Source organism: Alnus glutinosa, chromosome 1, assembly GCF_958979055.1.
Source record: "Alnus glutinosa chromosome 1, dhAlnGlut1.1, whole genome shotgun sequence".
Classification (NCBI taxonomy): domain Eukaryota; kingdom Viridiplantae; phylum Streptophyta; class Magnoliopsida; order Fagales; family Betulaceae; genus Alnus; species Alnus glutinosa.
In genome coordinates this window covers 41,997,200-42,023,194 of record NC_084886.1, presented here as the reverse complement: position 1 = coordinate 42,023,194, position 25,995 = coordinate 41,997,200, and the positions used below count along the sequence as shown (strand labels likewise).

Genomic DNA, 25,995 nt, shown 5'->3' with positions numbered 1-25,995 from the left:
AAAGTAAGAAATGGCGTGCAATGATTCTTTGTGTTGGGGATAAGTTCCATACCATACATCCATACATACGGTGAATGACGCCCATGGTTTTAACTTTTGCCACTGGCCGGCCCATAGTTTCATGGGATCCGGATAACCAGTTTCAGGCCGTTGATTGTGATCGTGATCGTGATCGTCGATCGGCTTTATACGCAAGTAAAAAACATAAATGTGTGATGAATCTGCAACGTCTATTTATGGTTTACTCGATCTAGGTAGCGTGTGCGACAGTTAATTGAGGAGAACAGTCAATCAATGATTAATGTTAACATAAATGTAATTATAAATATAACAAAAAAAAAAAGAAAAAGAAAAATCCCATTCAAAATTTAAAATCCTAAATAGATATTTTTATGGACTAACGCTCCGTTTGGTCTTCTTCTTATTTTTTTTATTTTTTATTTTTAAAATTACTATTGAATTTAATTATGAACAAGCCCCCAACGTTACATATCGTCCGCAATTCGTTTTTAGAGGTTCTTCGGTTGCATGTAGTTCATGATTTTGTGATTTATTAAACCTTTCTTAATTTAAAATGGATTTTTTTTTTTTTTTTTTTTTTTTTTTTTTTTTTTTTTAATTTGGATAAAATCTCTCCAAAAAAATATTCTATTGACTTTCCTACACATTCCCTAAAATACCGTTGAGCTACCGCGTCACCTTATATTTGAGATGGCACTCTAATTTACTCCAAACATTTTTTAATACCAAAAACTCTCTTTTTCTTGTCTTCTTCTTCTTCTTTTTTCTTTTCTTTTCTTTTATTTTTTTTTTATTTTTTTTACTAACAAAAACTCTCCCTCTCTCTCTCTCTCTCTCTCTCTCTCTCTCTCTCTCTCCACAAGTCTCTCCACAAGCCACAACAATGCCCACAAGAATTTCAGGAATATCATTGCACTGCATTAAGTTGCATACCAGTCGGAATAGGCTTGTAATGCCAATTAATTAACTGGTAATTAATTGTACGGTTGTTCTTTCAATTTTATTTTATAAGGAATAAAACTCATAAATTTGTACTCTTAAAAAAGAGAATACTACACAGAGAAAATATATAATACTCTATCAACAATAATTACAAATAAAGCATCTACTAAGAGTCATCACACTAACTAAAATCACACTTTACATATCATCAATATAAAATATTTAAACTAATCCTTAATATACAAATAATACAATTAAGCCCCAAATACTAAGTTTACAATGTCACCTTAAAGTAATTATCATGAACGACCTTCAAAACCATGCAATTAGTCATCAATTATTAACCAGATCGATATCGTTACGCCAAACAGCCATATCGACCTCGAGATCCATATCAAATTTGACATCTAAAGGTGATTCAATTATAAAATAACACTTGTTTATGTGTGAAAAAGATACAAATCTCAGTCCATGACTTAGTGTGTAATAATACATATGGTGTACAAATTATCATGTAGTGAACTCAGTTATTTATAAATTACGTGCAATAATGTTATGTAAGATTATCAGTTTAAAATCATATGTCATGAAGATGCAATATAGATATAATATATATTAATTAAGAGAAACATATTAAAGTTCAACACCACATGGTCTACCTAGAATATTAACCCATTCTTGATAGGGATTGTACTATTCTGACGGACCTATTATACAATATTGATGTCCCGCATATTGTTCGCTACCATCCATCATTAGCAGCCCAACTGATCGAATGTAAACTTGGGTGGCCAACGCCGCTAATGACGTCCGTATATAGTGACCATGAATTAAACATTGTTGCACCGATTAGAAGAACTATTAGATCTAAGGTCAAACATAAAAATAAACCTTTTACCATAGGGTTAACCTGTATAGTAAGCTCATGACTGTTATCCTGCACGTACCACTGTATTATGTCATACAATGCAATTATTCTTTATTGTATTTTTTATACATACGTTTACAAAACATCATTTTTATCATCTTACTAATTCAACACTCATTTTCACAAAGTAGAGTTCACAGTTGTTTGAAATGTATTTCATGTGAGTTATAAACATTGACGTTTGATATCTATAAAATAATCATGCTTATGCAAAAATATAATAGCAAGTATCCGAGTGAGTTTTACTCACTTGTATCGTAAGGTTCATTCATAAAATCCTTACGAGGTTTTACAACCTTAAAATCTGTAAAAGAATCTATCATTAGTCTTAATCTCGAGCTAAAATTAGTTCTAAGTTTGAATAAGCTCAAAATATGCCTTTTGCTTGACTATTGAACGTTTATCTAGGGAGGATTGAACGTTTGGTCTTGGACAGAAACTCATTTTTGAACCTAACACCACCAAAACTTCTTCTAGGCAAGTCCTAAGGTTTTAACGTAATCTCTAATAGAGTTTTAAACCACAATAACACTCTTGTGCAACACATGGTACGTCTAATATCATCAATATATTAAATCATTGTTAAGGCTAATAAAACCATTTAGAGGTTTAAACCTACATATTTATGCTATAGAAACAAACTAAATGCACAAACAAGCGAAACAAGTTGGGGTATGAATGTTTTTTTTCTTGATATATTATGGCAAAATTCAGGACCATTGTTCAACAACTGTTATAAAATATACAGTCGAACCTCTCAGTATAGTTGAAGAGAGTCTACAACATTTCAATAGATTTATCTTTTAGGAGGAATCTGATGCGCGCTTTCTGATTGGATGTATGAAAAATAAGGATGAATGTAGAAATGGAATGAAAAGATGATAGTGAACTCCAATTAATGGCTGGAGACAGACCCCAAGTGAATCCAATTAAGGCTGAAATCAAACCACAAGACAAAAGTCTAATCAATTCTTTTTTTTTTTTTCTCATTCACGACCAAATGGTCTTTAAATAGAAATACAAGTAGATAATACCTAAGGTGATAATGCTTAAAGTTCAAATATTCAAATTCAAATAAGCTCTAATCCTAATTTAAATAATCTAATCCTAATAAGTTGGAATTCCATTCCAACTCAACTATTAAACCTATCTAACCCTTTATCCCTATCAGAATCAGCTTTGGATATGAAGTGACTCTCGAATGTTTATACAGTAAATATGGGAATGACACTCATGGGCTTTCAAACTAGCTGTCTAGAATGACATGACACATTTGTCTCATTAGTGGTAATTGAAGGGGATTAAACCCTTAATTTGCATTTGAAAGGACTAGAAATTAAAAGAAAATATGTGAGACACAGAAGGAACAAAAGAAGTGGACAAAGAGGCAATATTAAATGAAGATGCCGTAATCGGCACAAAAAAAGAAAGTTGGATTTGACGAGGAAGAAGGATTCCACCAAAGATTTAAAAAGATGGAGTATCAGCACAACCACTATCACCAACGAAAAAGACCAATGCAAAATCTTCTTTTGTTGAGGCAAAATGACACCCACATCTTCTTCCTTTTCCTTTGACCTTGGGCCACCCTCCAAAGGGAAACTACACACGGAGTCTTTGACACACCCAATTAGCCAATTGGGTCTGTTTTTGTAAAACCATTATGTAAGCTATTGGGGACCGCCATAAACATCAGTACACGAAATAACCACATGAAATATTGATTAAATCGCATCAGTCCTAATCAAGGCAAGCATTGATATGCCCATTAATTATCCTTTTTTTTTTTAATCAAAAGGAAAAGAAATAAAAAAATCAGTGTGTTTGTTTGTTTGTTTCATCACTACACTTTCCCTTTTATTAATCAGATATTAGATGTAGAAAAATAAGAACAAGGTAAAGAAGTCAAGTGGGAGGAGAATGGATGGCCTGCCCACTTGTCTTTTAGGCGTTTGGAGCTTTTTTTTGATGATGGAACCCATCAGAACCCATGTACAGTTTTTAATACGTTTCAATGTCTTAAAATATTGTGATTGAGAGCTAAGTTTACGACAGGAAACCTTTTCCTCGCCATAATAATCATTTTCAAAATATATAATAAGGAAGATGCTTCCTTTATTATTATTATTTACAAACTGATGCGATCGATGGTCTATATACTGTGGGTAATAATTATTAGGAGTATATGGGTTTCTACGTCAATTTGAAAGGAGATGCTTATCCAAAACAAAAAGAAAGAAAGCGAAAATATGAGAAATAGAAAGAGTTTACTTGAAGTAGGAGGCCCGTTGGGTCATTTTCCCTTACGTGGGTATCATGGATATCGTACTCAGAATACTGTGTTCAATTCAATTAGATGCTTTTCTTTTCTTTTTCTTTTTTTCTATAAAAAAATAAAAATAAAAATAAAAATCAATTAGGTGCTTGATTGGGACTCGTCATTTAGTTGAATTTAGTTGATTCGAGTATAGTTTTGGGGAGTAGGTAAATCACAGCTAGCTGTATGTAATGAAGAGGAATATATATGGTACATGGTGGATTCTCCGGCTGATGGAAATCTAGGGTGTAAGAGTTGTTTGTCGAATTGGTAACATGAGGTCCCAATCGGCAATCAAAATAATGACTTCATCATTCACCAACTTAATGTGTAAAGCCCATTATTATCATTTTGTTGAACGATTGTATAAAATCCAAGACTCTCAAACGCCGAAACAAGAAGAAAATAAAGCATCCAAGAAATGGTTCAACTTCAAGGATGAATTTAAGATTTTTTTTTTTCTTGATTCTTATTGCTTATTAACTAAATTTTTCAAAATTGCAACTTGATTATTGAGGGGCCATTTGCAAATGACATATTTTTATTTTATCTTGAACGATGTCCGCTTGATTTATTAGCTTCGAAAAAATAGTGATTTCAAAACACAATTAAGCATATGATAGAATCGCGATTTTTAAAATTGTGCATTTCTAAGGACGCACCATTTTGGTTGTTGTGTAAAAACGTTAATTTTTTTATATTTTCAAACACTTGAATGAAATACTTTCCGCAAAATTATATTTAGGAATACGCGTTTAGCTTAAAGCAAATCACATTATGTTAGGTACGTGATATGATTCAAATCATATTATGCAAACTAAGATAGAATCTTCTTATTGGTTCAAATTTTTCTCCAACCCAAATTTGTTATGCACGTTGCAATTTGAAATGAACAATGCTAAAAATTACATTTTTATCGTACAATTATTTCACAATGTTCATGTACCGGTCTCAACTAACCCTAACATTTTTTAAATTATGCACATTAAACCGCTAGGCCTGCTTCTCTGACCAAAAAGAAAAGCCCGGCCTTTTGTGCTTAGCAGAAACAAAAGCCTAGCCTGGTTTTCACCCCCATGACTATTTTCGTCTGAAAATTGGTCACAGCAATTGAAAGACATAGCTGGTCATCCATAGAGGACGGACCCTTTGGCATTTGAGAATCTCCACAAAAAATCAAGAGTTTCTTATTTAGAAAATAAATCAATTACACTCGGATAATATACCATTAAATAACAGCCTTTCGATGTTGAATGAACTACTTGATTGTCCGAACAAGGAAACAAAGTCCCTCATAAAAAATTTCACTGATTTTGCATTTCTCCTTTCTTCATCTTCAAGTTAAGCCAACCTCAATCATCCCCCATGTAACAAGATTATAGTTCATCAAAATTCGACATAGACATCCTTATCGATATTCTTCTGGCAGACGGTATCCTGTCATAACTATTTTGTCCTCAAACATCTTACCAGTTTTGGGCATGACATGCCAGTGCAAAGTCAAGTTCAACTCTTTACCCCGTAGACTGCTTCCCTGAAAGTAACCGAATGAAGAAGGCAAATCATCCGTCATGCTCTGTAAGATCTAGGGCTAGATTTTCTATGCTAAAAACAGATACAAAAATGGACTATATTACAATCTATGTCATGCATGAATAAGTTTCATTGCGGTGAATTACCCAAATGAGATGCACTGTTACTACAAAATTCAGAAATGGGTATTCGACATGGATTCAAGGAATCAAAGCGTGCTTGTTAGGCAGGCCAGTTCTGTTCTATAAGTGTAAAGTGCTAAAAAAAACAGGAAAAGAGGCAGACATTTTTCAGAGAGAAGGCTTACCTGATCAGTAAAGCGGTACTTGTTCGTGGTATGAATCCAAAACTTGGCATGTTCTTTAGATGGTATAATACCATCCCAAAGGGAAACCTGTTCCATAGCAAGAAAATCCATCCAATCCATCAAATTTATGCCGGACGGACTGATTAAGACAATTCTCAACAAAGCATACACAAGAAATTATCTTAAAGAATGATATACATCCAGTTGAATATTATATATTTGACGAGGGATAGGAACCATTTTTCCTGTTAAGGACACAATGTTAAAGTCATTGAGTTGTAAGTCCAACTATTTAGAGTTTTCTGTGGAAGTGTGAAAAGAAACCTATAAAAGGTGAGCAGTTGAAGCGAGATAATACTGTGAGAACAATCCACTGGTGGAGTTTTAAGGGGGTTGGGCAGAAAGGAGGGATAATTTGGATTGCTGTCTGTCAAAACCATATCTGATCAATATTAAGGTTTCACACTCTCTTTGATAGATGAAGTCTGGGGTTCTCCAGCTCCAGTGGAACTTTCCTCTGGTCCTTGATCAAGAGGAAGTGTAACACTTACAGAGGATGTGCCACAAGCAGTATAGACAGGGAAAGTACTACCCTACAGAAGACTGCTCATTGTCTCCTATCAAAACCAACTTTTGCTAGATGCTAAGAATACCAAGTACACAAATTTTATCCAAACCATACAATTATGTGGCAATGAAGAAATAAAAGAGCATACTAAAAAACATGATTCACAAGTCTCTACTCTAGAATTGTCATAGATCAAATTATCAAGTGACACATATGCTAAGCATCCTTACAATAACTGAAGTATGGAATTTAAAAATAGCACCATTGCCGCTTCATGCATTCAATGGCAGAGCTACGATTTCTAGTGAGTGGGGACAATACAAATTTTTTTAAAAGATATGATTAAAAATACATATATAGATAACAGAATAGTTGTTTTTTAATATCATTTAAAAAAAAAAAAAAAAATACACCATAATTTTCTTAATGAGTTTAAGCATTGGATAAAATACACCAACACCCTCTCTGGTTTAATACAATTCACTTGACACCTTTGGTATCTCCAATGTTTTAATAACACCCCCTGTAGTATCCAGTTGTTCTAACCAACTACTTCCATCCACTTTCCGTTAATATCATTTAACGAAAAATTAGTTACATGAGATGCTTGTGACTCATACACTGAGTCGCATCTTTTACCTCCTGTGGGACCCAACTGCTCTCCCATGTGATTGACTATTGTTAATATTTTCAACGGAGATTGGATAAAAATTGCTGATTAGAACAAAACCAACCCTATGTTTTTTTAAAATTTCAGTGGGGCCAATTGCCGCCACTCAAATGTATGTGGCTCCAGCCCTGCATGCATCATAATGCAGTGAGCATACCTGATTCAGAGAATTCTTTGGGGTTTCATACTCAGCTGATAGGAAGACAAAGGCCTGCAGTGTTGAAGTAACAGTGAGATAAATTGCAAATTGCAACCATGATTCAAACTCACTAGACAAATTGTAATATGGAGAAAATACAGGCTGCAGTCAAATAGAAACTTTTGAGTAGAAATGGAGCCATGTGATCAGTTCGTTCAATCAACATGTATAGGGTACTAAATGGTTCCCCTATGCTTGATGTGGTGCATTTGGAGAGAACGCGATGCTCGAAATTTTGAAGATTGCGAGAGAACAGTGATAAGAGTTAGAAGCTATGTTGTTAATGGATGTTTGCTCAATAGTTCTTGCTTTTCTAATTTTCTAGAATTTATGGATTTGCATCTTCTTCTTCTCCTTCAATGGGTGTCTCTCTTGTATACTCTTCGTGTACTTGGGTTGCGCTCCTTTGCATTTTCTAATAAGATTGAATTACTTGTAAAAAAAAAAAAATAGTTACTCAAAGCTTTACCCTTCAAATACAAATCTTAATATCCAAAGCCTAGAAAATCAACAGCATATGGGATCTCAAATAAATACAGTGCTTACTGTATTCCATAACTAAAAAGCATACGTAATTAACAATTAAGAAAGAAAAAAGGTTGCATAGCTTATATTCTTGAGTTGTGATAGTCTAAAATTTACCAACAACAACAAAAACAATTACATTTAAACTAATATAGTTGTTTTTATTCATCATTTCAGAAAAATCATATATTTTGTATTTACGGATTATAGCATATTTACCATGTAGAAAGTCTTGTAGGATAATGTACAATTTGTAAATGAAATGACATTACATTTATATAGTGTTAAAGCCAGTATAGGGAAAAAGAAAACCTAGAGTTCTCCTATCAGAATTTTTTTTTTTGATAAGTAAGTTCTCCTATCAGAATTAGTTGTCCAACAAAGACAGAAGTCAGTTAGTAAACATGAGAAATAGAAGAAATAAGAAGCAGAGAATCAGAAAAGCAAATTGGAGGCAATCAACCTGCATAAGTGGCTCAAGTGTGCAACAGGAGGACCTACTACTTAGGCCTTGCTTAAGAAATCTCCAATAGCAAAAGCACTATGGAGAATGGACTCTACTATAATGACAATTCAATATATGTTCTCCTACAAAGCCAGTGATATCATTTTGTAACTTCCAAAAGAGCCATTCAAAATTGACTCCCTGTCATTCTTGTATTGAGTTACCTATACAGGTAAAGAGCTTGGATGGAAAAAAGAAGAAGAAGAAGAAATTTCCAACGATACTTCAAATGATAACAAAGAAGATCCTTGAAGCTCCGGGGAAATAACTAAATCTACAATGTCAAATTGAAAGGCTAATAGTAGACAAAACATAACCCGAAAGCATATGGAATGGTTAATCGATGAACCTGTTTCGTGTTCCATGTGAACATCGACTGCAAATCAGCCGAGACATTCAATGTCAAGCTGACCTGTGTCAAACCAAGGATAAGAGATCATGAGAAAGGTAATTCAATTAAAAAAAGAAAAGAAAAAAGAGTTCATCAGAAAGGTTCCCACTATACATATACCTACGTACCCAACAATATGTTCCTATATATATATATATATATATATATATATATATAGACACACACACACATATATAGATGGGTATACACATATATACAAATTAAAATATAATAACACAATAGATACATCATTACCAGAACCAATATTAATAATTATTGGAAATAGTTACCAACAATACTCAGCTTTAAAAAGGCAAATTTAGAGTCCGTTTAATTTTGCAGTTTTAAAAAAAAATGCAATTTGAAAACATGATTTTTAAAAAAACAATTAAACGTTTGGTAAAATCACGATTTGGTCTTTAAAATTGTAGTTTGGGTTTTAATAATACGTTTTTAACGATTTGAAAATGTAGATTTTTTAAGTTTTCAAACCGACATTTTTTTTAAAATGAACTCCCAAACGAAATAATTTCTGTGGTTTTATTTAAAAACATACTTCTGCCGTGTAAAATTGTAGGGCCAAATGGACTCTTACTGCAAAAAAATCTTTTGTTTACATAAAGGATAAAATTATCACGTACTATTTAACAATTTTTACGGCAGAAATTTCTTGGTCGTACTATTCAACAATTCCTGCGTTTCCAAATGCGCACAATGTAATCCACAAGACCAAAACATGATCTTGGTCGTAACAACACTTACCACTCTATACGCACAATATAATCCACACTATAACATAGCAATTTGAAAATTGAAGGCATGTATAGTACTCAATTGTTAATCGTTGTACAATCTAAAGCCTGTCATATACTTGCATTATAGAGTTCAAATTCAGAATATTTAACAAAAAAAAGAAAAAGAAAAAGTGATACCTCGTCGTTTCCATCACGTTGCCTCTGAAACCAGTTGATGCTCAGCACCTGGACATGGGCGGAGGGAGAGGGGACATTGAGGTTGTCCGAGAGAGAGGCCATGGCGCACATTAGAGCCAGGACGGTGACCCCAAATGTCAGCAGAGCGTTCGCTCTGTACCCGAACGAGTGCATTCAGAATATTTGTCTGTGTTTGTGTGTGATTTGGTCGGAGAATTGGGTCTTCTCCGACGAATCAAAGAGTCTTTGGCACTGGGGATTTACGTTAACAATGGTGGAACTGGGACTGGAGGTAAACATTAAACAGTGTGGGCTTTTACTAGGGTTAGGCCCAGCCCAGCGGACAAGGGATTTTGCTACACGGATGAACAGTGAACGTGTCGAGACCAATAGCATATTGATTCCAGATTAAATATAATCGAGATTTTCTCGAATCAGCATTTATTTTTTTTACAAATTCAATATTTATAATCTATTTATCATATATATTTTCACTCTATTATAAAAGTAATATAAATACTGATGTAGTATACCAAAAAATTGATTTAACATTAATATTCAGAATTTAAGAAAATCGTGGAATCATCTAAGAATGATTAAGGATTTTGAGGTTGGCTTAATTTACAAATGAATTCAAAGGTTTTTGTGGTTGGCTTAATTTACAAATAGTTTCATAAAGTCAAATTCTATTAAAATGCTTGACAAATTCCGTTAAACGCAACGTCAGTACCACATTAGCACCAATAAGATGGCGACACGTGTCAATGTTAATAAAAAAAAAATCTATTAAAAATATAAAATAATAAAACTTAATTTTTTTTTTTAAAAAAAAAAAAAATAGTAAAAGGGTGGTTGCCAGGGGCTAGGGGTGGCCGCGCGCCACCCCCAGAGGTGGTCGGGGGTAGCACGCGGCCACCCCCGGCCCGACCCAGTATTATCCAAACCTCAACACCCTCTGTATCCGATTCATCTTCTTCCTCATCGTCATCGAAATTCAAGCCCTAGATTAGAGAAAAAGCCTAGATGGACCTCTTGAATCCGGTTCGTCTTCTTCCTCATCATCACCCTCTATATTCGGTTCGTCTCCTTAATAAGCGCTAGTCCCTTGTCTAGAACACCAACGGTAGGCGAGTCTTCAAGAGCTCTGAGGTGTTGGGGCTACCGGTTGGCAGTCACTCATTTGCTATTTTTTTTCTTTAAAAAAAATAAGTTTTATTATTTTATATTTATAATAGATTTATATTTTTTTTTATTAAGATTGACACTTGGCGCCTTCTTATTGGCCCTAATGTGGTGCTGACATGGTGTTTAACGGAATCTATCAAAATTTTTAACGGAATCTGACTCAAGGGAGCTATTGGTGAATTAAGCCAACCACAGGGACCTTCATTTTGATACTAGATTGAGTGATTTGTAATTTAGGCTAACCACATGGACCAATAATGCAATTATCCCTTTATATATAAAAAAAAAAAAAAAAAATGATGTTTGACAAATTACACAACTGGTTCACGCCAATCTCGAATTATCTCAAAATAAAAATTAGTTTAATTTTTAAATTAATTTAATTGTTAAATTACTTTTGGTTTGTACCTAGCTAGTTTTCCTAAATCATTATAATAGCATTTTCGTCTTTTAATATAGATAGATGTGGGCAAACCTATTTTGAATATAAGAATGGCATGAAGAATAAATTCTATTCTTTCATAAAAAAAGAAAAAAAAAAAGAAGAAGAACAGATTCTACTTATTATATGAAATTTGACAAATTCTCAAAAAAAAAAATCAGGTTTAACTACTTTTTAGTACATGTGGTAAAGCCCATTATTAAACAATTACTTCGGTTTTAATCACATGCGGTATATGTATACATCAAATAAACGCAAATGGTATTTCCATCCTTAAAATTAGCAGCGATCCACATCAACGCTTTTCAGAAAGTGACACTTGTCCCGTATAGCTTATTAAAATTATTTTTTTCAAAAAATAAAATTTAATTTTAGTTGCTGATTTGTTTAACCGTGGCATACTGTTAAAATGTTGAATGGAACATAAATGAAAGTACCATATGCGTTTATTGGATGTATATAGGGAGGTATGACTTGTAATCGTTTTTGAAACTTAGAAGTCTATGTGATAATGGGTTGTACTTTTTTTTTTTTTTTTTTACATGTCCATACAAGAGGGAGATGGATGATTCGAATTAATGACCTCCGCTTTATGAGGAATGGTCTCAGCCGATTGAACTATCCTTTAGAGACAAAAAAGGTATTTAACCCAAAATTTAAAGCTTGTTGTACTATTTAAAATTTACCCGAATTCGCGATTTGTCAATCTCGATCTCTGCAGTGTAAAAACCAATGTATTTTGGGATAAGGAATGTTAGGCATCCAAACACTTGTTTCCAGAATTTAGTTTCAAATTGATGTGTCACAATCCCATGAGATCTATCATTTTGGAAAGTGTGTCACAATCTCATAGGATTGTGACACATCAGTTTGAAACAAAATTCTGGAAAAAAGTGTTAGGATGTCTAGCATTTCTCTTTTGGGATATCCCAATGCCAACTATATATATATATATATATTACCATTTGCCTTGGGTAAATGGAAGAGATTTCGATCAGACCTTTGCTGGCTGAAGCTATAGCAGCTTAATTAAATGGTTATGATGTTTAGTAGAAATTTGGGTTTGTAACAAGCTGACGGAGCAAAAGATTAAGATAACTAATTAAAGAGCAGTGTTTTTTATTTTGTAAGGAGAAGCATATTGGTTTTCTATTCAAAAAGATAAAAATAAGTCTATAAGTTAAAAGAAAGATAAAACTCGTCAAAGTATTTGAAAGATAATTCTCTGATTTTATAATAATTCAATGACTTGAGTTTTTACGTAATAAGCAAGCCTATTTATAGAAGACAAATACTTGTAGAGAAAGTAAATATAATCCTAGTAGTAATAGTATACCTATTCCTAGTAGCAATAGTAAAACTAGTCTCAGTAAGAAAAAGAAATAAATAAAGCAAATATAGTCCTAGTAAGTAAAGGAAATAAAGTCTTAATTGTAAATAAGAAAATAAAACAAAATCCTGACTTGACGATCAAGTCTTTTCTTTTGTACTTCTATTATTTGAAAACAGGTAAATTTTTGAGGACAGAAATTTTCTACAAACTATATCTAAGATTGACATGTGTCCCTTGACATGTGAGAAACACATGTTGTTTTAATAGCATGTACTTCTCACATGCTTAAATGACACATGTCATTCTTATATGTGGGCTGTAAAAAATTTCCTACAAACCGGTTTGTAGAAAATTTCTGTCTAATTTTTAATCAAATGATGTTGCTCCGAAATTATTTTTGACATTTTTTCTATTTTTGTTTTTACCAAAAATATTAGTAAATTCAGTTCTACGTCAAAAGTATTATTGGTAGGCGATGCATTGAAAAGCTTTGATTAATGAAGGTTGCGGTTACAATTTATTTATAAAAAACAGCACTACTTCAATATTATTTTTAACAATTTTTTATTTTTATTTTTATTAAAAATATTAATAAATTTCTCCCTACATCACAAGCATATATTATCGGAGGGCGATGCATTGAAAAGCTTTGAATGGTGAAGGTAGCAGTTACAGTTTATTTATAGACTATTTTGAGCTTCTACCAAAAAGCCTTGACGCATGTTGCACATTTTCAGTGAAGGAGCTGAAATGGTTACTCTCATAGCCCCACAGAAGTAAAACAAATAAGAAAAAGAATACTTCTGAGTGTTCTGGCAAATACATTTTCTTCTTCTTCTAGCTTGTGCAGTAGCTTGAACCAACTAGACTGGAATTAGGAAGTGGGATTACATGGGCGGGGTTGTTGAAGACGAAGAACTCGAAAGAGAAGAGAACCTGCCACGGCTCCAATGGTTGGGGCTGTCATATATATCCATATGTCATTGTATTTGCCTGAAATGATTGCAGGCCCTAATGATCTTGCAGGATTCATTGATCCTCCTGAAACAGGCCTACAATGCACGCCCACCCACAAAATTGGTACAATGAAAAGGAAATTCTTAGCAATTGCTGACATGTAAATTAAAGAGTTTTTTTTTTACCAACCCTGTGATCAGCACAGCTAGTGAAATGGCTATGCCAACAACGAAGCCTGACAAATGGCCTACCTACAAAATATTTCAAATTTACCATGTGGATATCGTGACTCTGCATCAAAACCAATCCAACTCATACGTACATTAGAGAATTGAATCAAAAGTCCTTACAGATTGATGTTGGTAGGTCACTGAAGCAGCTACAAACATGATGATAAAAGTTGCAATAAGCTCAACCCAGAAGGCAGAGCTGCAGCTGTGGAGTGGCCGCGTGGTCATAAATTCCGCTTTGACATTGTAGACAGACTGTCCGATACATGTCGCCAACACGGAACCCAATGTTTGTGCCAATATGTAAAGCGGAACCTGTTACAAGTGTTAGAATATAAATTAAATGATTAAATGTATTCATTCTTATTGGCTTAAGCTTTTAGGATAATTGGTGATTTAACGTAGCATCGGAATAAAAGTCCTGAGTTTGAATCTCCTTATTATGGGTCTACATCCTACAGCAGAAAGCACCCTCGAAGGCCAGATTTGGAAGAATTATGTACCTTGGACCACGGAAAATGACCAAAGGTTGCAAATGCTGCTGTGACAGCAGGATTAACATGCGCACAAGAGATATGCCCTATAGTGAAAATGACAACAACCACTGTCAATCCTGCTGTGGCTGCATACTCCAGAAGACCCACTTCGCCTTTACTCAGCTGGGTGCATGCTATGATCCCGCACACAGAAAACATCAAAATGAAAGTGCCCACCAGTTCTGCTAAAACCTGCATGTAAAAGTTTTATGTAGCAGCTCCTGTGAAGGGTGAAGACATTTGTTCTGAAAGTTTCTAGATAATGTTTAAAGCTACAGAAGGATTGCCTCAATCAGGCTGCTCTCTTACCACGCGTACAAGATTCAGATCCATTCCTTGTGGAAAGCAGCCAAAGGCTGAGTTCTTCAAGACATCACTCTTTGAAGTGGAAATATTAGAGCCCATTTCTTGATCATCTTTTGATTGGCCGCAAGTTGGTGAATGGTCTGAAGTGTGAGGATGTGGGTGCTCTAGATCTTGATCAAGCAAGCTTTTCATGATCAAATTTCTGATGCACTCGCAAGGAAGGAACACCGAGTTTTGTAATTTTAGATAAGCTTGTAACCGCGCGAGTCTTTAATGATTTTCAGAAAGCTAAAGAGGTGCAAAGAACATGTAGAATAGAAAAGCTGACTCTGGTTAATTGCGTGCCGTGGGCACAGTACTCATTGATCTAACAAGAGGAGGCTAGGGTTAAATATAGAAGAGTTGTTTGTTGTTCACACAGTTTTGGCTCTTTTGGAGGGTTGAGGTTTGAGAGAAAATTGAAGTTGGTGTTTCTTAACTGTCTTCATTTTAGAAATCAACCATCTTTTCCCCAACCCCAACAATCTTAATTATTTGGTTTAACCTCCTTCTCTTGCTCCCTTCCAAGTCTTAATTATATATGTACACTCAAGATTCACTACAAAAATACATGAAATTTGCCACGTGCATTTTGACATGTGTACGGATACTGTACACGTGTCAAACAGGTTGCCACGCGCGCTTCGCCACGTGTGCGACGCGTGTCAGATGTGGATGTCACTAACTGTGCATTTTGACACGTGTATTGAAATACACGTGTTAGACAGTTAGACACGTGTATTAAATACACGTGTCAAACATTTGGACACGTGCATTCCAATACTCGTGTCTAACTGGACACGTGTATTAAATATACGTGTCTGACAGTAAGACACGTGTATTAAATACACGTGTCAAACAGTTGGACACGTGTCCAACTGTTTGACACATGTATTTAATACACGTGTCAAACTGTCAGACACGTGTATCTCAATACACGTGTTTATTTTATGTTTTTTTTTTTAAAAAAAATTTCAAATTTTATTTTTTAATTTAATTAAATTTTTAATTTAATTCTTTAATTATATTTTTAATTTAAATTAAAAATACAATTAAATAATTAAATAAAAAAATACAATTTGAAATTTTTTCTTAATTTAGTTTTGATTATTGTCTTTTTAAATTTGTTTGGGTTAATTAATTTTTTTTTTAAATGCAATATTTAAAAAAATATTGCGTTTAAAAATAAAAAAAATACAAATTACACAAACCAATAATTAATAACGTATTTGTTAAATATGCAAATCTTTACAAACAAAAAATAATTACACAAAATATCTACAAATCCGAAGGGCGTCCCTGCGAAGCACGAGGTACCGTCCCAGGCGTGTTATCACCAACCGGCGATTGCAGTGCAAGGGATGGTGTAGCGGGCGAAGGTGTAGCGACAGGGGAGTGCTGGCTCAGCCGTCGTCTAACAGGCGAAAACGTACCAACCGTTGTCAAATTACCTGCAAATAATATAGACAATTAAAGTATATAATATTACTTGCAAAATTAAAGGGGTAATGAAAACAAATTGAAATTAATTTTGTCCTATACACAATATAAATCATACCTGCAGATGCACTACTAACAGACGACGTACTACCTACGTGTGCAGGTGAAGACTGAGCACCAAGACATGGTTGTGATACTCTCATGGAGGACATGAAGACCTCGAACTGTAGCATGCGCTGCTCCATAGCGTCGAACTGTTGCATGCGCTGCTCCAACGCGTCATTCATCTCTCGCTCAGCCCGTAACTCCGCTTGGATTTCTTCCATCTTCCGGGCGTGTTTGGCCCAATCCCGAGATGTGCCCTCAGATGGTCCCCCCTGTGAGCGAGGCCTGTATGAGAAACATGTCCCCCGAACAGGTGTAACGTTCGGCCCAACCTGCCGAACCCTCCCCGCGTACTCAGGCCTCCCAACCGCCTGTTCGTACGCGTCGTTCGGTGCCCAACGCACCGTGTCTGATGAGACGCTCTGCGTGGCGGCTGGATCACTGGATGAACTCTGCATCATCCTCTCCTGTACGTCGTCAACATGAAAAACTCATATACTGAATAATGACATATCACACATAATTTAAAAATATTAGTAAATTAGATCAGTAGCATACGCATAGGACCCGTGTACGTTCATTCAAGTAAGTGCCGTCCTTCCTTGTGTGGGTCTTCACGAACGACGCGGCGCGAGTGGTGGGCGTGCCAGATGTACATGTCTGTCGTCATCCAGTTGAAATATATAACAAACAGAGAGCGATAAAATAGTGTAAAGAAAAAAAAAATACAATTACCAACAAATATTAAAAACATAAACATATATTTTTACACATCTCCTCGTGATTAAATCTGGCATAACTTTTGGATCTCGTACAATGGGGAAGGTCATTCTGCTTCCACAGCCTCTTCATCCGTTCAGAGGTCGCCTACGCATTGAACATAGAAATAAAAATGTTTGCATTGACACACTTAAAGTAGTAATAAAATTAATTGAACTGTTATTAAAAAACCACAACATTTTTTTTGTCATACAATTAAAAGCCTACATACCCTTTTATGCTCAGTGCACCAATTGCTCAGCAGGAACTCTACATCTGCTGCGTCATACTTCACAAAAAAATTGTCCGGCACTCTCACACGGATAATCTCGAGCGTGTCACCGTCTTGGATATGTAGCTTGGTTTTGAACCTCGACTTCCACGAGCGGTGCTTCCAACCTATATCATTCCACGCTTCTTGTTGTACCTTGCGCTTGTCTATTGATACAGGTAGATAGAACTCCTCCTGCACATTCAATTTCAGCATTATAGGTTTAAATACTTCAAGAAAAACTTAATTTTAAGTTTAATTCAAATAAATAAATAAATTAGATTTTTAAAACATACCATCAGCGCGTCCCACATTGCCCGCTTAATCTGCTTATCTACCCTCGCCCATTCGTCCCGCATATGTATGTAGGACCCGCTCCTAATAAGCCTTCCCTCAGCCCGCCTAAAACGGTTGCAGGCTCGTCCAACAGGTTGTAGAGTAGCATTGTACTGCAACACAACCTTCTTCTCCCTCGGGAGCACCCAGTTTCTCTCTGGGTCCCTAATCACCTCATAATATATGGTTCCGTCTGGATTGTACCCTAATGAAAAAAATATACAACATTTAATTGGTTAACATTAAAAAACATAATTATATCAACAAACTGTGCATAACATTTATTTTTCATTCAAATTTAATATTTATTTTTGGTAACATAATATGAGTTTTAAGGATGTCTAAATATGTACTTACCCATCAATCGAATTTGCTCAATCTCTATGTGCCGGGTCGCTGGGTCGCCTACGACCTCCTTGCCAACCCTTCCCGCTGGTGGAGGCTGCTGATCATCTGAAAGCATATCCTGGGGGCTATCGGGGACCAACTGATCGGTACCCAACATCGCAACGTCCTCCTCATGGGTACTCTGGCTCCCCCCTAGATCTGGCATCTGACTCTCACCGAAAAGTGGCACCTGGCTCCCACCAGATAAAGGCATCTGGCTCTCTCCAGGCCCCTGGACCTGACTCGCTGTCGATGCTGGCATCTGTCTCAACCCTATAATCTGGCCCTGCATCGCTGCCTGTGCTGGCACATGTCCCAACCCCACAGCCGGCATCTGCATCTCCCTGGTCTGTGACAGAGGAAATCTATCATCCTGCGTCTCACTATCAGGGTTACATGTCATAGGTCCAGTATATGTATACGGAAAGTACAGCGCATAACCCTGTGGCCCCATCCCCTCTCGCACCCACCATCGAGCCACGTTATCCGGTGGGGTGAACCCTATCTGAAATAATGTCGGGAGCTCCGACAATGGAGAACTGCAACATCCAGTTGTGCTAGTCTGCCCGTGGTTTGACGTGGGCACGGCCACCGTACCTGGCAACAATGGTCTATAAGCAGCACCTGGGTGGTGTGGCCACGTCGCAGTATATAATGCCGTCGAATCTGTGGGAGTGGTCATGGGGGGCACGGGTGGGCGGGGTGTCCGATATGCATGAGGGGGTCTCTGGTCCATCGATACCTGCGAACAAATGTAGACAAATTAATTAAAATTTGTATTTTATATATTTTTAATAAATATGCAAATAAAAAAATTTTGTATTGAGTTCAAGCGAATTGTACGAATAATAAATATATCAGTCATTGTATCACGGGAGCTTTGATCGGATCAATGTCGGGCCGGTCGTACTCGAATTCGTCATTCGTATCGGGTAGGTCATCAGTGGCTAGTACGAGCGGTACGCACTCATGGTAGGTTGTACCTGCCTCATTACTCCCTTCCCCCTGACCAACGTCGTACAAGTTGCGCGGTTTGGTCCTAATTGCACAAACCCAATTTGGGTTCCTTCCATCTTCGACATAGAATACTTGATCTACCTGAGATGTAAGCACGTACGGCTCGTCCTTCATCAGTTCTCCCATGTGGACGAGGTGATTGAAGTTGACAAACACTAGGCCATACTCGTCTATTGTGAATCCTCTGTCCATCGTGGGGTCTGCCCAATTGCACTTAAATAGGACGTACGTAGTCCTGTCATAGTACTCGACCTCAACTATATCGGTTAACTGCCCGTAGTACGTTTCGCCTTCAACGGTTGGAACACATACGCCACTGTTCTGCGTCCTCCTTCCCACATCATGGGCAAGCGTGCGGAACAATTTCCCTGTTGTACTTGACCGCTGTCTCCTTTAGCCCTCTACAAAGCATAACCAAGTTGTGGCCCAATTCCTCTCTACGTTGATCGTCCAGACCATCGACCTATGTTATAATTACAAATATTAAACATCACATTGGTTAATTACATTGAACCCGCATAAATTTATTATTATCTCAAAATTACCACTATTTCCTTACATATGCACGGTACCATTCGCAGAACTGCTCATGATGTTGTGCTTCAATAAGAGCCTCCGTAATGCGAGCCCTAGTGCATGATCGCCTAAGCGCGTCTTTGTGCATCCTACATTCAGCGTATACAATTATGTAATAATTGTTATTAATTATTTTATTCGAATTCTATTAAATATATAAACACTACTTACATCCGCAAATTGTGAAACTCTTCAGAGTTGAACACAATATAACGATGAATCTGGTGCATTGTCAACCGGTTCAGGGTAACTCGCGTGCCCGCCCTCTTGGATCCATCAGGATTTTTCTGAGGTCTGTTGTGGAATGTTGGTGCGTTATTCAGATACCTTGAACAGAACGTTACCAGCTCGGTCGCTATGTACCCCTCTGCAATGCACCCCTCAGGAGCCGCTTTATTGCGCACATTAAACTTGAAACTCCCAAGACTCCTGGTGTACACACATACACGACATTTGGATTATCGTCAATTAGGGTTACAATTAAATCAAAATATATATGTACATATTACGTCGAATTTTACTTCTCTGCCGGGTACATCCACCTATACTGCACGGGTCCGCCGAGTCTACACTCGCGCACAAGATGCATGACCAAGTGGACCATGCTGATAAAAAACCCTGGAGGAAATACCTGTTCTAGCTTGCACAAAGTTATACAAACGTCACCCTGCAGTCGGTCCATATCTTCTTGTGATAGCTTGGTTGAGCATATGCCTCTAAAAAATGCTGAAATCTCCACAAGAGGTCTAACAACTTTATCTGGCAATGACTTATGCAATGCAATTGGGAGAAGCTGTTGCGTCAGTATGTGGCTATCATGGCTTTTCAACCCGAAAATTGTACGGTCCTTAAGCCGAACACATCGTGAAATGTTCGAGGCTTATCCGTCCGGGACCCTCACATTTTGAAGAACCTTCAAAAAATTTTCTTTGTCCTCCCTAGACATCGTGTGACAGGCAGCGGGAATATACGTCTTACCATTTGCGGCCGTGAACGGATGCAACTTAGGTCTCAACCCCATTTCCTGCAAGTTCAGCCGAGCTGCCAGGTTGTCCTTTGTTTTCCCTTTGATATCCAAAATAGTGCCAAGTATATTGTCCATGACATTTTTCTCTATGTGCATAACATCAAGATTGTGCCGAAGCAAATTGTCTTTCCAATACGGCAATCTGAAAAAAATACTTTTCTTCTTCCATATAACATCGGAACTCCCTGCATCCTTCTTCCACTTCTTCCGTTTCTTCTTCTTACCCGCGATCTCATCCCCAAACGCAACTCCGTCCAACAGTTGGAGGATCTCGTCTCCGCATGGCACAATCGGCGCGCTGTCAAATTCTTCAGTACCGTCAAATGTTCTTCTGTTCAGCCGCCACAGATGTTCAGTTGGCAAGTATCTCCTGTGCCCCATATAACAAAATTTACATCCGTTCTTTAAGTGTTTAGAACGTGTCGAGTACATACAGCAAGGACATGCCTTCACACTCCTGTTAGGCCAACCAGATAAATCTGCATACGCTGGCAAGTCGTTTATTGTCCACATCAACTGGGATTGCATATTAAAATTTTCCTTCTTTGAAGCATCGAATGTTCGTACACCTACATTCCACTGTTCCAGCAACTCATCAATCAATGACTGAAGGTAAACATCAATATCCATACCTGGTGAGCTCGGTCCAGGGATAACCAGTGACAGGATGAACGACGTCTGTTTCATGCACATCCAAGGTGGCAAATTGTACGGCATAAGCATTACGGGCCATGTGCTGTGGGATGTGCTTATGTTCCCAAAAGGATTAAATCCATCTGCTGTCAAACCAAGCCGGACGTTCCTACTCTCTGCCATAAAATCTGGATGTAAAAGGTCAAACGATCTCCATGCCTCATCGTCGGCCGGGTGCCTCAATACGCCATCCCTAGTGCGGCCTTCTGCATGCCATTTCATATGGGGCGCAGTATGCTCAGACATGAATAACCTCTATAACCGTGGGATGAGTGGAAACCACCTCAAAATCTTCACCGGGCATTTTTTTCTCGCTGATATGACCTCACCATCCTCATTTATATGTGTATCAGCCCTCCACTTAGATTCTCCACATACGGTACATGAATCTAATTCTTTATTGTCTTTCCAGAATAACATACAGTCATTACGGCACGCCGGAATCTTCTCATACTCTAGACCCATGACACTTAGGAACTTCTTCGCCTCATACGTATTATCTGGCAATGTCTCATCGCAAGGAGGCAACAGCTGATTGATAAACTCGAGAATGTCAGAAAAAAATCTTATTACTAATACCTACAACGCACTTCAAATTGTACATGTGTACAGTAGCACTCAATTTACTATGCTTGGTACCAGGGTGAAGGGGCTTCTCGACAGTCTTTAACAACTCTTGGTACTTCAATGCGTCCCCGCAAGAAGTTCTTTCGTCAACTTGTTGGGGATTCGTACTGACGGCTTCAGCAACATCGTACATGCCGAATGCGTCACGCAACATGGCGTGCATGTCATCATCCTGTTCCATGGCCACACCCCTCTGTTCTGTGAATTCACCATGTTCAGTGCTACAAGCAGCGGAATCTGTGCCACTGTGATGACTCGAACACTGACTACGAACAGCGGACCCGGTCGTTGTCTCACCGTGCATATACCACAAATTGTATCCCGGATTCATCCCCTACCTCCTGTCAGGTGGGCAAGAACGTAATCTGGAGGGTGACGTTGGTTATTTTGACAATACTTGTATGGGCAGTGAATTTTGCCATCGACGGCCATACAGTTACTAACGGCAAATGCCACAAACGCCCTACACCCGTCATTATACTGTGTCGTACCCCTACATGCTGACATGCAAGACTTGTCCATATTTCTCTGTATAGGGTTAAGAGATCGAGACAAATCATACTTCTTACAGTATAAACTTGTAACAAAATAAAGAACATGGGTTAACCGACCTCAACTATATCGGTTAACTGCCCGTAGTACGTTAAGGGTTTAGGGTTAGGGTTTACGTGTTTCTTTCTTTAAGGGTTTAGGGTTAGGATTTTTTTTTTTTTTTGTGTGTTTTAAGCGTTTAGGTGTTATTTTTTAACTTATATGTTTTGAAGGATGTAGGGTTTTTTTTTTTTTTTTTTTTTTTTTAAGGGTTTAGGGTTAGGGTTTAGGTGTTTCTTTCTTTGAGGGTTTAGGATTAGGATTTTTGTTTGTGTTTTAAGGGTTTAGGTGTTATTTTTTAACTTATATGTTTTGAAGGATTTAGGGTTTTTTTTTTTAAGGGTTTAGGGTTATGGATTTAGGGTTTGTGTGTGGTTTAGGGTTTAGGGTTTATGGTTTTAGTTTTTTTTTAGAAAGTGTTGGATTTTTTTTTTAGAGGGTTTAGGGTTTAGGGTTTGTGTTGGTTTAGGGTTTAGGGTTTTAGTTCTTTTTTAGAAAGTGTATGATTTTTTTTTTAAGGGTTTAGGGTTTAGGGTTAGGGTTTTAGATTTTTTTTTAAGGGTTTAGGGTTATGGGTTTAGGGTTTATGGTTTTAGTTTTTTTTTAGAAAGTGTAGGATTTTTTTTTTAAGGGTTTAGGGTTAGGGTTTTAGATTTTTTTTTTTAAGGGTTTAGGGTTATGGGTTTAGGGTTTGTGTTGGTTTAGGGTTTAGGGTTTATGGTTTTAGTTTTTTTTTTTAGAAAGTGTTGGATTTTTTAAGGGTTTAGGGTTAGGGTTTTAGATTTTTTTTTTTAAGGGTTTAGGGTTTATGGTTTTAGTTTTTTTTTAGAAAGTGTTGGATTTTTTTTTGTTAGAGGGTTTAGGGTTTAGGGTTTGTGTTGGTTTAGGGTTTAGGGTTTTAGTTTTTTTTTTAGAAAGTGTAGGACTTTTTTTTTTTTTAAGGGTTTAGGGTTTAGGGTTAGGGTTTTAGATTTTTTTTTTTTAAGGGTGTAGGATTTTTTTTTTTTTTTTTAAAGGGTTTAGGGTTTAGGGTTAGAGTTTGTGTTGGTTTAGGGTTTAGGGTTTTAGTTTTTTTTTTAGAAAGTGTAGGTTTTTTTTTTTTTTTTAAGGGTTTAGGGTTTAGGGTTAGGGTTTTAGATTTTTTTTTTAAGGGTGTAGGATATTTTTTTTTAAAGGGTTTAGGGTTTTAGATTTTTTTTTTTAAGGGTGTAGGATATTTTTTTTTAAAGGGTTTAGGGTTTAGGGTTTTTGTTTTTGTTTTTTTTTAAGGGTGTAGGGTTTAGGGTTTAGGGTTAGAGTATTATTTTTATTTTTTTAAAAGGGTTTAGGGTTAGGGTTTTAAGGGTGTAGGGTTTATGGTTAGGGTTTTTGTTTGTTTTGAAGGGTTTAGGTTTAGGGTTAAGGTTGTGGATTTAGCGTTTAGAGTTTTTGAATTTTTTTTTAGGGTTTGTGTTGGTGTTTTTTTTTAAGGGTTTGTGTTGGTGTTTTTTTTTTAAGGGTTTGTGTTGGTTTTACGGTTATGATTTTAGGATTTAAAGTTTAGGGTTAGAGTTTAGGTATTTCTTAAAAAGTAGACGGTCAATTTTAATTTTTTTCTTTCTTATTCAAACCAATTTTTTTTTTTTTTTTTTTTTTTCATTTATCATTTTCAAAAGTGTCATCGTTGGTTTATAACGCTAACTAATATCGGATATTGTTTGATTTTTTTCCACTAACAAAAAAACTCCTTAATCCATAATAACACATTAAAAAATATATATAAAACCTCTCAAATAAAAAATTAGAACCAAAAAAATTAAAAACAATAAAAACACAACAACATAGTGAAAAAGTACATGGCTTCCAAAAAAAAATCAAAATAAATATAACCCTAAATGACACAAAAATACAAAGGTCTACACAAAAAATTCATCAAATGTGTACTAACCAAATACATGCAGCATTGTTAAAAAAAAAAAAAAAAAAAAAAAAAAAAAAAAAAAAAAAAGAAAAAACAAAAAACAAAAACACAAAATATAGCAAAACCAAAATACCTAGTCCATAAAAACAGGAAAAAAAAAAAACCAAATTATATGTATACAAATTACAATAAATTAGTAACATTGCAATAAAAAAATAGAACAAAGTCAAAAAATTATTACAAAAATCACTCTAGAACAAATAAAAATTATTACAATAAATCTGTTGTTTGCCTAGTTTATAGTCCAAACAAATTTAGACCTCAACATGTTGAAGAAAATGCACTCGGTCGGATATACATGTGGAAGAAAAAATTAAATACAAAAAATCAGGGACAAAATACTCACTGCCAAATTGGGTTTATGGATTTAGGGTTGCTTATATATATACCTACATATTTGGAGGAACAAAGAAGAAAAAAAAGTTAGTAAAATATCTACATGTATATATGTAGAATCCGGTAAACAGAGAGAGCTAATGACCATTACCAGAGCAAATCAAGGGTGACTGCCGTGCCTAGCTGCTGGAGAGTAATCCCAGTAGAGTGATAAAGAGAGAGAGAGAGGGAGAGAGAGAGAGAGAGAGAGAGTGAGCTAAGATCCGGTGTATATACACATGAGAGAGAGGGAGAGAGAGAGAGAGAGAGACAGTTAGTGAGAGAGAGAGGTCACCACGCCGGAGACAAGGCCGAGAGGCACCGGGACGGGCTGTTGCCGGCCGGTTGAGCTCGACGGAGAGAGAGAGAGAGAGAGAGAGAGAGAGAGATAGTAAGAAATGGGTAGCTTCCAGTGGAAGCTACCAATTTCTATAATATATATATATATATATATTTATATAAAATAATATATGCATTTAAAAATTATAATATTTTTAAAAAAATAAGGCCATTGTTTGGCCAGGTGGCGCGCGGGAGAACTCCCGTGCAGTAGACCTGGCCATACAATTGGACACGTGTACGTAGTACACGTGTCCAATTGGAGACGTGTATGGAAATACACGTCTCCAAGTGTAGTTTTTTTTCAATATAAAAAAATATACTATAATTATATATAAAATATTATATATATATATATATATATATATATATATATATATATATATATATATATATATATATATATATATATATATATATATATATATATAAAATTTATTCACCTAAATACAAATACAAACCCATGCAACCCTAAGTGTATGTACTGTACACATTGCTAAACCCTAAGCCCTAAAACTAAACCGTAAACTATAAATTAAAACTAAATCCTAACCCTAAATTTAAACCCTGACACTAAGTATATATATATATATATATATATATATATATATATACTATACTAAACC

General features: G+C 36.1%; 2 protein-coding genes across 2 annotated transcripts; both read right to left on the bottom strand.

Moving 5' to 3' along the window:
• Positions 1-5,373: 5,373 nt before the first annotated feature.
• LOC133858938 (signal peptidase complex subunit 3B-like) lies at positions 5,374-10,117 on the bottom strand. Its single transcript, XM_062294386.1, has 5 exons — positions 9,839-10,117; positions 8,865-8,927; positions 7,444-7,497; positions 6,049-6,135; positions 5,374-5,742 (listed from the first exon to the last, which is right to left on the bottom strand). The coding sequence occupies exons 1-5, from the start codon at positions 10,010-10,012 to the stop codon at positions 5,617-5,619; spliced, it is 504 nt and encodes a 167-aa protein (XP_062150370.1). The 5' UTR covers positions 10,013-10,117; the 3' UTR covers positions 5,374-5,616.
• A 3,555-nt stretch (positions 10,118-13,672) lies between these two features.
• On the bottom strand, positions 13,673-22,408 carry LOC133860328 (probable aquaporin NIP7-1). The gene is made up of 6 exons (XM_062295955.1): positions 22,161-22,408; positions 14,831-15,095; positions 14,489-14,713; positions 14,106-14,300; positions 13,945-14,006; positions 13,673-13,850 (listed from the first exon to the last, which is right to left on the bottom strand). The coding sequence occupies exons 1-6, from the start codon at positions 22,406-22,408 to the stop codon at positions 13,673-13,675; spliced, it is 1,173 nt and encodes a 390-aa protein (XP_062151939.1).
• Positions 22,409-25,995: the final 3,587 nt, after the last annotated feature.

Bases quoted from the DNA above. Each gene is read 5' to 3' on its own strand.
- LOC133858938 (XM_062294386.1), bottom strand. From the start codon at position 10,012: ATGCACTCGTTCGGGTACAGAGCGAACGCTCTGCTGACATTTGGGGTC. The intron at 8,928-9,838 runs GTATCACTTTTT...GGTTTGACACAG, and splicing joins AACGTGATGGAAACGACGAG to GTCAGCTTGACATTGAATGT. The intron at 5,743-6,048 runs GTAAGCCTTCTC...GGTTACTTTCAG, and splicing joins AGTACCGCTTTACTGATCAG to GGAAGCAGTCTACGGGGTAA.
- LOC133860328 (XM_062295955.1), bottom strand. From the start codon at position 22,408: ATGCACGGTGAGACAACGACCGGGTCCGCTGTTCGTAGTCAGTGTTCG. The intron at 14,301-14,488 runs GTACATAATTCT...CACTTGTAACAG, and splicing joins GTCATTTTCCGTGGTCCAAG to GTTCCGCTTTACATATTGGC. The intron at 13,851-13,944 runs GTTGGTAAAAAA...CGTGCATTGTAG, and splicing joins CTAGCTGTGCTGATCACAGG to GCCTGTTTCAGGAGGATCAA.